Source organism: Prionailurus viverrinus, chromosome D1 (genome assembly GCF_022837055.1).
Source record: "Prionailurus viverrinus isolate Anna chromosome D1, UM_Priviv_1.0, whole genome shotgun sequence".
Taxonomy (NCBI): domain Eukaryota; kingdom Metazoa; phylum Chordata; class Mammalia; order Carnivora; family Felidae; genus Prionailurus; species Prionailurus viverrinus.
Window position 1 is genome coordinate 87,359,192 of NC_062570.1, and position 14,405 is coordinate 87,373,596.

A 14,405-nucleotide genomic window follows, 5' to 3' on the forward strand; every position below is an offset into this window, starting at 1 on the left:
ACTCTCAAAATGTACAAGCTTAAAATTTTCTAGGTAAGTTATTTAAATCAGTTTATTTGAATTATCTGATACTCCATAGAATTAGAGGGGCCTTAGATTATCTTGTCTAGTCCTTTATTCATACAGATGAGGAATTTAGTCTGACATTAATTAAACTGTAGTGGACATTACAAGCTGATATTATATTTTCCCTGTTTATATATACATTCCATTTTTCACTTACTTCTCCCCCAAAATTATGTGTATGTTTTTACTTTTCTCAGGGTGACAGGAAAGTTAGGTGTTTTTTTTTAAAGGCTTTGTTTTAAATAATAAGAAATGTCATCTTATTATTTGAGGAGATGTTTTATTTTTTAAATGTTTATATTTTTTTGAGGGAGAGTGTGAGCAGGGGAGAGAGGGGGACAGAGGATCCCAAGCAGGCTCTGGGCTGATAGCAGCGAACCTGATGCAGGGCTGGAACTGAGGAACCTGTCATGACCCGAGCCAAAGTCAGATACTCAACCAACTGAGCCACCCAGGTGCCCCAAAGAGATATTTTTAAATAATAGCTATAGGAAATAATACTTTACTATTCTGATATAATTCCATTAATAGAGCTCCTCAATTTAGCAGGTTTTTTTTTCTGCTTCCAAGGAGATAATTAATGTTTTAATGTGAAATAAAGGAGAATATTAAGAAACAAAGTAGCTTCTTCCTTTTTTGCTCCCTGGAATAATTGTACATTACACATAATCAGTTAGGCTTTCTATTCCAATTTCTATGATTATATTATTTTAAACACAAATACTAAATGTTTATTCTTTTAAGTATAACTAGATTACTTTCTGTCTTTGTAGTAGCAATATTTTTTGACATTTAATGGGAAGAAGTGAGAGAAAAAGGTTTTTGAAAGGGCCAGAGAATCTTTTTTCCCCCTATTTTTCTAAAATAAACAACAAAATTTTAATGGAAGCTCACAAAAAACATGGAAACAATAAAAAAGTTATATGAAATGGAAAGTGATACTTCCTAACTACATTCCCACTTTTGTAGAGAAGAGTTAACAGTTCTTTGATATCTTTGTATATCAAAACATCTATATTTATGTACTCAGGGTTTGTAGCAATAGTATTAATAGGATATGCCATAATTATTTGATCATTCCCATGTTGGTATACATACGGGTTGTTTCTACTTCTTACACACAATAACTATAAGAAAGTATCTTGTATAGATATCATTGTGTCCATGTATTGCTATATGATAAATTTCTAGAAGTAGAATTTTTAGATCACAAGAGTATACGTTTTCACTTTACTATATGTGGCTAGGATGGTTTCTTGAAATGTTAATAATCTTCTTGATAATACTTTATTAATTTCTGATCAGCCTTGTATAATAAGCACACATCTATTGTCATTGGAAGTTGTTCATAGAAAGCCAAAATTTGGAATCCAAGAGATTTTTAAAATTTATATATTTTGATAAAGGAAATTGCAGTGTTAACCTCACTGTATATTTTTAGATTTATTTATCATGTTAAATGTAGACAGTTTAGTTTTCATTTTAATGTTATGAACATTTTAGTTTGTTGCTATTGCATTGAGATTTCAGGATAAATTAATCACTAGAGATTGTGTACATTTTTACTGGTTTCTTAATTTTCAGATGGCATTATCTAACTATAAACTCATTTCTATAACAATTATAGATACAAATTGCTAATACCTTTGTAACTTTGTTTTTGCTTTTAAGAAAGCTAGCTGTCTTGAAATGTAATTTTTTAAATTTACATGTAGAACTAGCTTATCAGGCTTTTCAGTCTTACAGAGATTTTTTTCCCCCGCCCCTTCACCCTTACAGAGATTATAATGGGTTATGGGTACGTAAGTCTCTACTGTAAAAACGTGTGCGTGTGTGTGTGTGTGTGTGTGTGTGTGTGTGTGTGCTGTGATTGCATAAAGTTCTTTATGTTTTCTCTTCACAGGTATGCATTCCTCAGCAGCAACTGAGCTGTTTGTTACTGGACCTTTGCCAACCACTGGAACACTTCCACCCTCTGCCCTCTCTGCTTATCAGCATCCCACCACCTTCAGCAATAGAAACTTTGCTACCACCTCACCTTTGGTGCTTCAGGATTCGTCTTTTAACACTACATCAAATGGAATTTTAAATCCTCATGACCCTCTGCTACAAATCAAGACTTCCCAGGGAACTGTTCCAACTGCTTTGGCATTTGAGCGCCTGGGCAGTTCTGCGTTAAGTAACAGCATACCACCTCAGTCTTCAACGTATCGCTCAGCGCAAGAGTCTGCACCCCATCTTTTACAACCTCAATTTAGTTTGTTGCCTTCAGCACTTGGGGGAGCCCAGCAAACTCCTCAAGCCTACAGTTCAACTCTCTTTACTAGTTCTACTGCTTCCATTGAAAGAGCTCTTCTTCGAGAATGTAGTGTTATTAAACACCATCAGCGGCCTTCAGGTACCCAGTCTATTCAGGCACAACTGACTGGTTCACAGCATTCCTTACATAGCTATCTGTCAAATGCAAGTGTGGTTAATTTTCAGGAAACAAGTAGGCAGTCATCTTTATCCTGTAGCCCAGTTGGAGATTCTACTCAGGTGAGCAATGGAGGATTACAACAGAAGACCTCCCAGGTGTCAGTGGAACTTGCTCAGTCTTACTCATCTACAATTCCATCATCAGGGTTTCCTCCATCGGCTACAAAAGTAAAAAGCTGTTCTACAAAACAACCACTAGCATCAACTAAGACCCCCAAACCTCAAAGTGTAATTCCTCCTGTGCAAACATTAAGCTATTCCAAACCTTTACATAACCAGAGTTCTGTAATATCGGGCCAAGCACAAATTTATTCTACAGCGCAGCTACCAAGCCTTTTATCAGTTAGTCAGTCCCAAAATTATGGTTTAGTACAGCCACATAATGTGCCATCTATTGTTCATTCACAGGTTTATAGGTCCAACAAAGTTGAGAAGTTGCCATCCTTATATAAAACATTGACTTTTTCTGGATCATCTCAGACTATAACTTCTGAAAATCAGACACTTAATTATTCTTCTAATCAACAAGAAGTATTATCTTCAGTTACAAATGAGAATTACCCTGCCCAGACAAGAGATCTGTCTTCAGTTAGTCAGTCTCAAAGTTATTCATCTAGTCATTCTCAGGGTTTACCACCAGTTAGCCAGACACAGGTTAGTTATTCATCTCAGTCACAGGTGTTATCAGTTGTTAGTCCTTCAGAAAGCTATGCTTCAGGGCAGTCTCTAACATTAACAGCCCCTTCTCTTTCTTACTCTTCTGCCACTCGGGCTCAGAATTTGCCAGATTCTAGCCCAACCCAGAATTATATTTCCATGCATTCTTCCCAGAATGCTCAGACTCAAGGGTCATCATCTCCCCAGTCCCAAAAGTTTTTGCCTGCTGCCCAGTCATCATCTTTTGCATCCTCTACTCACTGTCAGACATTACAGAATAACATACCTTCCCCTGATCCAAAGTCTTATGCTGAAAGAAAACTTGACTCAACTGTGTATACATCTTCAAAGCAAGAAGAGGATTTTCCAATGCAAGAGTTACAGGTATTGCAGCCACAAGTGTCTCTTGAGTCATCAACCCAAAGGCTGTCAGATGGAGAAATTAATGTTCAAGAATCGGCTTATAAGGTGTCAAAGGCAGATGACAGGTATTCTCAGAGTGTAATTAGAAGTAACTCTCGTCTTGAAGATCAGGTTGTTGGGATTGCTCTACAAGGGTCAAAAAAAGAAGAAAGCATGGTTGGTTCAGTGACACAGCTTACCCAACAAATTGGCCAAGTCAGTGCAGCAACCCTTGATATTAAGAAGACAACTAATTTAATGCAAACTCCACAAATAAGGTTGAATACTAAAGACCTCAACCCGCAGCATTCTCTTATACATAAGGTACATGAAGCCAAGGTCCAGGAGCAACATGATCAAATAATTAATGCCTCATCTCAGATTCAAATTCCAAATCATGCTATAGGGCATGGCCATCAGGCGTCTCTTCCTAACACACAGGTCCTTTTAGATTCTGCCTGTGATTTACAAATTCTTCAGCAGTCAATACTGCAGGCAGGTTTAGGACAAGTAAAGGCATCTTTACAAGTACAGCGTGTTCAAAGTCCTCAACAAATAGTACATCCTTTCCTTCAAATGGATGGTCATATTATTCAGAGCAATGGTGATCATTCTCAGCAGCAGCTCCATCCTCAAACTTCTGAAATTATGAAAATGGACCTCTCTGAGTCTTCAAAACCATTACAACAACATCTAACAGCTAAGGGCCATTTTAGTGAAACAAGTCAACATGATTCAAAGAATCATTTTGTTTCTCTTGGATCAATGTGTTTCCCAGAGGCAATGCTTCTCAGTGATGAGAGAAATATTTTATCAAATGTAGATGATATCTTAGCAGCTACAGCAGCAGCTTGTGGGGTTACTCCTTCTGATTTTTCCAAGTCAACTTCAAATGAAACCATTCCGGCAGTTGAAGATGGTGATTCTAAATCTCATTTTCAGCAGTCATTAGATGTTGGGCATGTGACTTCAGATTTTAACTCTGTGACAGCCGCAGTAGGAAAGCCACAGAATATAAATGATATTTCCTTAAATGGAAATCAAGTTGCTGTAAACCTGTCACCAGTACCAACTCTCCAGTCAAAAATGACTCTTGATCAACAGCATATTGAAACTGGTCAAAATAAAGCATCTAAAGTAATTTCACCTGTGGTTGGACCAAGTCATGATGTCCAGGAGCAAAGTTCTGGCTCATTCAAGAAACAGTCTGCTACCAATCACGAATCTGAAGAAGATAGCGAAGTTCCTATGGATAGTACATTAAATAATAACAGAAGCCAAGAGTTTGTTTCTAGTAGAAGTATAAGTGGAGAAAGTGCTACATCAGAGAGTGAGCTCACCACTGATGACAGCAGTGTGTCAGTGAACCCAACTAGAAGTACACTTGCACTGTTGGCCATGGCCCAACCTGGGGAGGCCATCGGTGTCAAGATTGAAGAAGAAAATCAAGATTTAATGCATTTTAACCTTCAGAAGAAAAAAACTGGAAAGGGGCAAACAAAAGAGGAAGACAACAGTAATCAGAAACAGCTGAAAAGACCTGCCCAGGGCAAACGCCAGAATCCAAGGGGAACAGATGTGTATCTGCCATATACTCCTCCTTCCTCAGAGAGCTGCCATGATGGTTATCAGCATCAAGAAAAAATGAGACAGAAGATCAAAGAAGTAGAGGAAAAACAGCCAGAAGTCAAAACAGGATTTATTGCCTCTTTCTTAGATTTTCTGAAATCTGGGCCCAAGCAGCAGTTTTCCACTCTTGCTGTACGAATGCCTAACAGGACTAGACGACCAGGGACCCAGACTGTTCGTACATTTTGTCCCCCACCACTTCCAAAGACTTCTTCGACAACACCCACACCTTCCGTGTCTGAAATTGGGGGTAACAGTCCATCAGAAAAAGTTGATAATGAACTTAAAAACTTGGAACATTTATCTTCATTTTCTTCTGATGAAGAAGATCCTGGAGTATGTGGTCATGATATTTATAAAAGCGCCTCTACTACCTTAACTACTTTGGATGCTACTTCTGATAAAAAGAAGAAAGCAGGTAAAAGTTTTAAATTTTGGATTCATAATAATGGCTTTCCACTCTTATTTTTATGGTGACAGATTGGGTTTTAAGCTTTTTTAACTTGAAGCAGGTCTGCAAATAAATTTTCAGGACAAAATGCATAGGGAGGTATTTTAGGTACTTTTTTTTTTTTAATGTTTCTTCCCTGTAGGAAAGTTTTGGGGTTTAGGTTGAGAACTTCTGTGTTTTCTTGACTTTTTACCACATGATACATAATTTACGTAGTGTGTATCCAGGTTCTCTAATTTGAGAATCTTGAGGTGGGTTATGGACATGAGGCATTTGTACTGGGGGCCCTGTTGTAGTAGTAACTGGCGTATTTTCTTGGTATGTCAATTTTACATGAAGACAAACATTTTGCTGTTAAATATTATTATACTATGTGTAGCATGCACATTAAGGTAAAATTAAAATTTTTTTGTGTTGGCTTCAGACTATACCCAAATCTTTGGGTGTGCTTTCACTTTATAGTTAAATGAACATTTGGAGGAACTGATTTAAGAAGCTCTGCCTCATGTGAACTATTTTAAGGAAGATGCTAAGGAAAAATATTTATAACAATATAGTAGCCACCACCTCTGTGCTAGGAACTAGTAGCAGTGTTATGAGATCTGCATTGTTCTCTCCAATATCAGATGGTATAACCAAGAGTGAATGAATTGTGCAGGTCCATACAACTAGTAAGCGACAGAGCTGGAGTCTACTCAGGTTTGTCTGATTGTAGAGCCTCTATTCCTGCCTAGCTCTTTTGTATAAAGTGGTGCTTTGAAAGTTAAACCCTGTTTTGTGATGTACTTTATTAGTTTCTCTCTGGACTTGAGACTACCTTTAACTGCTGAAGTGATCTGAAACAACCTGTATTCCAAATAATCTGTTAGCATAAACATCTGCTAATTCATTTCTAAAGAATTCACATTTTGTTATACAGGGAAATCAGTATAATGGAATGTCAATGTTAGAGCCAAAGACATTATGTACGTGGATAATCCTAGTAAGATTCTACACTCCTTTTCCCCCAATTCAGGGTGCTTTGCAATTGTTATTATATTCCCTCTTCCATTTGTAGAACAATGCTTTTATAATTTTTGTTCTAAAATAGGAATCTAGGGACACCTGGGTAGCTCAGTTGCTTAGGCTTCCGACTCTTCATTTCAGCTCAGCTCATGATCCCAAGGTTGTGGGATAGAACCCTGAGTCGGTGCAGAGCCTGCTTGGGATTTTCTTTCTCCCTCTCTCTCAGCCCCATCCCTGCTCGCTCACACTCTCTCCCCCCCCCCTCAAAATAAATAAACTTAAAAAAAAATGAAAGCTCCAGCACTGAGAGGGCCCTTTCATTTAAAAAAGATAAGTAAAAATAAAATATGAATCAAATATGAAAAATGAATATAAATCAGATCTGAAAATGTGAGCCCTGTGCCCAGCATGAGGCTTGAACTCACAACCCTGAGATCCAGAGTAGCATGCTCTACGGACTGAGCCATTCAGGTACCCAAAGTCTGACCCTTCTGGTTTATTTTTACAGGAGGTGAGTGAGGTATGGGTTGAAGTTAATTTTTTTATATATGGAAGTCCAGCTTTTCCAACACCATTTGTTGAAAAGAGTCCTTTCTTCTTCTGTTGCCTTTGCATTTTTTATAAAAAATCAGTTGATCATATTTGTATAAATCTATTTCTGGACTGTCAGTTCTGTTACATTGATCTGTGTGTTTATGCTTTTGAAAATAACACAGTCTTAATTGCTGTAGCTTTATAGTAAACCTTGAAAAAGGGCAGTTGCGAATTCAAATTTGTTCTTTTTCAAAATTGTTTTGCCTTTTCTAGTTCCTTTCCTTTTCCATATAAAATTGCAAATCAGCTGTATCTACCAAAAAAAATTCTCACTGGAATTTTGATTTTGATTTCTTTGAATCTATAGCACTTTGAGGAAAACTGAACTATTAACAGTGTACTGAGTGTTAACAATTCATGAACACATTTGATTTTTCACTAGTCTTTTACAGTTTTGGGCATATAGATCCTGCACATGATCTATATTTAGGGATGTAGAGCCTAAATATTTTTGGTGCTATTTATTGTAAATGATGCTTTTTAAAAATTTCTAATTTTAGTTATTTATTGGTAGATTATAAAAATTGTCATATATATGTATATTATATACATAATATATGTATATATAATATATAATATGTTATATGTGTGTATATAATATACATATATATATGTTGATCTTAAATCCTACAAATCTGCACAACTTATTAATTCTAGGGGTTTGTTGTGTTTGTTTTTTTTTTTTATTCTGTAGGATTTTTTATGTAGAAAATTATGTCATCTGCAAATAAGGATAATTTCATTTTTCTTTTCCAGTCTTAATGCCTTCTTCATTCCTGTCCTACTGTATAGGAATAAACATTCCTATACAGTGTTTAATGAAAGAGTTGAGTGTGGACATTCTGAATATGTTCTTGATCTTTGGAGGAAAAAAAATCAACCTTTTGCCATTAAGTACAATGTTTACTATAGGTTTTTTGTAGATGTCTTATCACATTAAAGAAATTCTTTACATTGCCTAGTTTGGTAACAGTTTTTATAATGAATGGAAGTTGAATTTTGTCAAATGATTTTTCTTCATCTGTTGAAATGATCATGTAGTTTTCTTATTAAGTCTTTCAATATGGTGAATAACATTGACTGATTTTCAAATATATTCATGGCCTTGCATTCCCAAGATAAACCTCAGCAATTGTGATATATTATCTTTTTTATACATCAGTGGATTCAATTTTGTAATTTTTTTACATCCATGTTTGCAGTGGATATAGGTCTGTAGTTTTCCTTTTGTAATTCCTTTGTTTGGTTTTGGTATCTGGTTGTTGCTGACCTCATAAATGACTTGGTGATTCTTCCCTTCTCTGTTTTCTGCAAGAGGTTGGGTAATACTATCTCTTCCACAAATGTTTGATTGAATTTGTTAGTGAAACCGTTTGAACCTGGAGTTTTCTTTGTCAGAAACTTTTTTGCTATGAGTTCAGTTTCTTTGATACAGAGCTGTTCACCTTGCCTGTTTCTTCTTGACTGTGCTTTGGTAGTTTGTATCTTTGAAGGAATCATTCCGTTTTAATTGACATGTCAAATTTATCAGCATAGAGTCGTTGGTAGTATTTCCTCATGTTAGTAATTTGTGTCTTCTCTCTTTTTGTCATGGTCTGAATAGAAGTTTATTAATTTTATTGATTCTTTTTCTCCTTTGTTGGCAGTTTCACTGATTTTTGCTCTTCTTGTCATTTCCTTTTTCCTGCTTGATTTAGGTTTATTATACCCTATTTTTCTAGTTTCTTTTGGTAGAAGCCTAAATTGTTAATTTAAGACCCCTCTTCTTTTCTGCTATACGCATTTAATGTTACAGACCTCTCTCTAAGCCCTGCTTTAGCTATGTCCCACAAATTTTAATTATTTATTTTTTATTTATATATTATTTTTTCAGTTCTTTCTCTCTCAAAAAATAAACATTAAAATTTTTATAAAAACAATATTTCAACTTTTAGTATTTCATTTTTAAATTTATCTCTGCTTTTTCTGTCTGTATCTTTTTGTACTATGCTTCTAGTGTTTGACCTAGTGATTACCATCCACATAGAATTAATATTTTTATGATTCTGGCACACCTGGATGGCTCAGTTGGTCGAGTATCAGACTCTTGATTTCAGCTCAGGTCATGGTCTCATAGTTGGTGGGTTCAAGCCCCACATTGGGCCTTGCCCTAACAGCGCAGAGCCTGCTTGGGATTCTCTCTCCTCTCTACCCCTCCCCAACTTGCACTCTCTCTCTCTCTCAAAATAAATAAATAAACATTTTAAAACAATATTTTTATGATTTCAAGTAAAATGTCAAAGTCTAATGACCATACAGGTCCCTTTACCCTTGACCTTACGTTATACATATTTGGCATATATATTACATCTATCTACATATATTGAAAACTTTAATAGGGGTTTGCTTTCAATAGTCAAATACATTTTAAATAACTTAAGAGGAGGAAGAGAGCCTATTATATTTACTCAGATATTTATAATTTCTGTTGCAGTTCCTTTATTCCTGATGTTCCAAGTTACCCTCTGGTATCATTTGCTTCCCATTAGCCCAAAGATTACTTTTTCTTTTTATTTGGTTTTCAGCAATGTAATTGTTTATCTGGGTAGGGTTTATCCTGTTTGGAGTTCACTGAGCTTCTTAAATCTGTAAAATGTATGTCTTTTACCAAATTTGAGAGTTTGGGGACATTATTTTTTCTGTACCAATCTCTCTCCTTTCAGGATTCCAGTGACACTTCAGTGACACAAATGTAAAACCTTTTGATATTGTTCCTGACATTCTGTTCATTTTTTTCAATCTTCTTTTCCTCTCTGTTCTAAACATTGTATAATTTCTATTGGCCTATCTTACAGTTCATTGATTTTTCAGCCTTCTCAATTCTGTTATCGATCCCATCCAGTGAATTTTTTATTTCAGATATTTTTTTAATTATAAAATTTGTTTTTGGTTCTTTTTTCTAGTTTCTATTTCTCTGCTGAGAATTTACATATTTCCATTCATTTTAATGTAATGCTTTTTTTTTTTTTTTTTTTTAGTTTTTTTTATTTTAGGAGAGAAAGAGTGAGTGAGGGAGGAGCAGAAAGAGAGGGAGAGAGAGAATCCCAAGCAGGCACCATGCATGCTCAGTGTGGAGCCCAAATGGGGCTCAATCTCATGACCTTGGGATCAATCATGACCTGAGCTGAAGTTAAAAGTTGGACACTCAACCAACTGAGCAAGCCACTCAGGCACCCCTTAAAAAAATATTTTTAAATTAACAATGTGTGTTGAATTTTGTCATATGCTTTTTTTTTCCCACATTAATCTATTATTTCATTTCTTTTTTTTTTTTAACATTTATTTATTTTTGAGAGAAAGAGAGTGTGAGTGGAAGAGGGGCAGAGAGAGAGAGAGAGGGAGACATAGAATTAGAAGCAGGCTCCAGGCTCTGAGCTGTCCAGCACAGAGTTCAAGCAGGGCTCGAACTCACGAGTGGTGAGATCATGACCTGAGCTGAAGTCAGACACCCAACTGACTGAGGTGCCCTTTTATTTGATTTCTTAATGTTGAACCTTTTTAAGAAAATTCTACCATAAACTCTGCTTGGTCATGCTGAATTATTTTAATCCATTGCAAGATTTAAGTTGCTAGTGTTTTATTTAGGATTTTTACACTTAGATTCATAAGTGAGATTAACACTTATAGTGTTTTTTTAAAGTTTTTTTTAAATATTTATTTTATTTTTGAGAGAGAGAGACAGAGCATGAGCAGGGGAGGGGCAGAAAGAGGGAGACACAGAACTCCAAGCAGGTTCCAGGCTCTGCGATGTCAGCATAGAGCCCAATGAGGGCCTCAAACTGTGACATGAAACTCACAAACTGTGAGATCATAACCTGAGCTGAAGTTGGATGCTTAATTGACTAAGCCACCCAGGCGCCCCATGCTTATAGTGTTTTTTGCCTTAATCTTTTTATTGCTATATTTTTGGTTTTGTGTTTTCGTTTTTTGTCTTAATATTCACTTTTATAGTCAGAGTTTGTTTTTTTTTTTTTTTAATTTTTTTAACGTTTATTTATTTTTGAGACAGAGAGAGAGCATGAACAGGGGAGGGTCAGAGAAAGAGGGAGACACAGAAGCAGAAGCAGGCTCCAGGCCCTGAGCTGTCAGCACAGAGCCCGACATGGGGCTCGAACCCACAGACTGTGAGATCATGACCTGAGCCGAAGTCGGACACTCAACCGACTGAGCCATCCAGGCGCCCCGAATTGGGAGAGTTTGTATATTTGTCTAAGCTTTGAAAAAATTTACCTACCACATATAATAGGGGTTTGGTAGAACTTTCTAAGAATATATCTGGGACTTTCCAGTTTTTTTCCTGAGGTAGTTTAATCTATCAAGATCAATTTTTTTGAAGGTATGGTATTTTCTAGTAAAATCATCCCTTTCACTTAGATTTTTTAATCTGTTATGTAGTTGCACATAGCATTTAATCCCCTCTGTTTCTATACATATGTTCTCTTTCTTGCTCCAAATGTGTTTGAATCTTTTTCCTTATCATTCTGTGAAGTTTACCTATTTAATAGTTCTTCTCAATGAACCAGTGTACTTTTTATTTATTCCTGCTTTCATTTTCTTACTCACTTTTTCTTTACTCAGTTCTATTTCTCTATCTTCCCTGGGTTCAATTTAATATTCTCTCTCTGGCTTCTTGAGTTTAATAGTTTATTTTTATATGTATATCCTTGCTTTTTAATGAATGGCATTAAAGTGTAAGGTTTCTTCATTGCAACACACTCCGGCTCTATCTATGCCTTTGGTTTCAATTTGTAATGCTCTCACTCCTTTCTAAATGCTTTGTCATTTCAGTTTTAATTTCCTTTTTTAACCTAAGAGCTATTAAGAATTGTGTGTTTTTGCCTATTTCCTAATAGGTTTCTATTTTTGTTGTTGTTGGTACTCATTTGTTACTAATTTATGGCCCTACTGTATTTTGGTCAAAGGAGTGCTTCAATAATGCCTGCTTTTGGATATTTATGAAAAGTTTGCTAGTGGCTTGGTAAATGATCATTTTTTATAAATAATTCGTGAATACTATGTGCTGTAGATTATATTTGGTAATGCCGTTCAAATCCTTTATATCTCCTTTTTTGCTTAATGTAATACATGACATTAGGTTATATAAGAAAATTTATGTTTGTTGGACCTAAATGACAGGGCTAGAATTTGCCTTGAACTATCCCAGCAAATATAAAAGGGGTGATGGAAATATGAAAGAAGTATACCAAAATGTTCGTAGTAGTTACTATAACTGGGTTATGATATTTGAGGGTTTGTATTTTCTACTTTTATGTATGTTTGAAATTCTGAATAATAAACAGTTTTTAAATCCTCCCTATCCTTATTTGTTTTTAGATTGCTTGATCTGTTGATTCCTGAAAAAGGTGTGTTAAAGTTTCCAACTATGTTTGATTGTTTCTCTAATACTGTTTACTTGATATGTTTCAAACCCATGTGATCGGATACATAAAATTGTACTAAGTTAAATTTCCTTTTCATAAAATCTTTTTCCCTTTTACTTTCTCATTTCTGTTTTTAATATTGCCATACTAATTTTATTGTTACTGTTTTGGTATATTTTTCCATATCTGTTTTCTTTCAAAATATTTTCTCTTGTGAAATATAACTCACATATGGAAATAAATATAAGACATGTAAGATAACACACATACAATTTCTATAAATTGGAAAATGCAGACATTACTTAAGCCATATTCCCTGACTATAATGCAATAATTTTATAAATAATAGTTGAAAGGAAAAAAAGAAAAAGACAAAGAAATAAAAAGTTTATTTTTAAAACTTCTAAATAACTTCTCCTAAATACCTCATGGCTTTAAAAAGAAACCAAAACTGAAATGATTAACCACTTAGAAAGGACAGTGGAGCATTACATTTCAAAACCAATGAGATGTGCTAAAAGTGTGGAGCAAAGAATAAAATTTATTTTTTTTTTTTTTTTTTTAAATTTTTTTTTTTCAACGTTTATTTATTTTTGGGACAGAGAGAGAGACAGAGCATGAACGGGGGAGGCGCAGAGAGAGGGAGACACAGAATCGGAAACAGGCTCCAGGCTCCGAGCCATCAGCCCAGAGCCTGACGCGGGGCTCGAACTCACGGACCGTGAGATCGTGACCTGGCTGAAGTCGGACGCCCAACCGACTGCGCCACCCAGGCGCCCCCAAAGAATAAAATTTAATGGTGTTAAATGCTACTCATTAGAGAACAAGAAAGTACAAAATTTGAATATTATATTAATTTTTTTAATGATTAGTATTTTGAGAGAGAGACAGAGACAGAGTGCAAGTTGGGGAGGGGCAGAGAGAGAGAGGGAGACACAGAATCTGAAGCAGGCTTCAGGCTCCAATCTGTCAGCACAGGACCTGATGCAGGGCTCGAACCCACAAACTGTGAGATCATGACCTGAGCCAAAGACGCTCAACCAGGTGCCCCCAAATTGAATATTATACATTAAACTCAACTCATAACCTCTAGAACTAACCACTATCTTAGTTGGGGGTGGTAATCACTTCCTTGCTTTTCTTTTGTAATTTTATCACCTGTGTATGCATCCCTAAATACTATACCTTTGTTTTTTTAAGTATATTTGACATACAATGTTATATTAGTTTCCAATGCATAGCTTATTGATACAACAATTTCATACATTTCTCAATCTGTCACCATGCAACATTAATACAGTATTATTGACTGTATTTCTTCTGTTATTTTCATCTCCATTACTTATTTTTTAACTGGAAGTATGTACCTCTTAATCCCTTTTATGTATATTATACTATACTACACCTGAACACTCTTCTTAGCTTTGGTTTGTTTTAAAGCTTCATAAAAAGAGCATCATAGAGTATTTATATATAGATGTTTCCCTTTACTAATTTGAAAGTTATACATTCTTTTATTTTTATTAAAAAAATTTTTTTAATTACTCAGCAATCAAAAAGAATGAAATCTTGTCATTCGCAACTATGTAGATGGAACTAGAGGGTACTATGCTAAGTGAAATTAGTCAGAGAAAGACAAACATCATATGACTTCATTTGTATGAGTACTGTAAGATACAAAACAGATGAACATAAGGGAAGGG

General features: G+C 35.3%; 1 protein-coding gene across 6 annotated transcripts in view; it reads left to right on the plus strand.

The window, feature by feature from the left end:
* The window catches only part of QSER1 (glutamine and serine rich 1), a 91,466-nt gene that overhangs the window by 38,409 nt on the left and 38,652 nt on the right, over nt 1-14,405 (plus strand). For all 6 annotated transcript variants that reach the window (XR_007156125.1, XR_007156126.1, XM_047877014.1 and 3 more), the window contains one exon: nt 1,970-5,650. Coding sequence is in view for 4 of the 6 variants with exons in the window: in XM_047877014.1 (XP_047732970.1) it covers nt 1,970-5,650 (3,681 nt within the window). In the remaining 2 variants the exon portion in view is untranslated. The remainder of the gene's footprint in view (nt 1-1,969; nt 5,651-14,405) is intronic.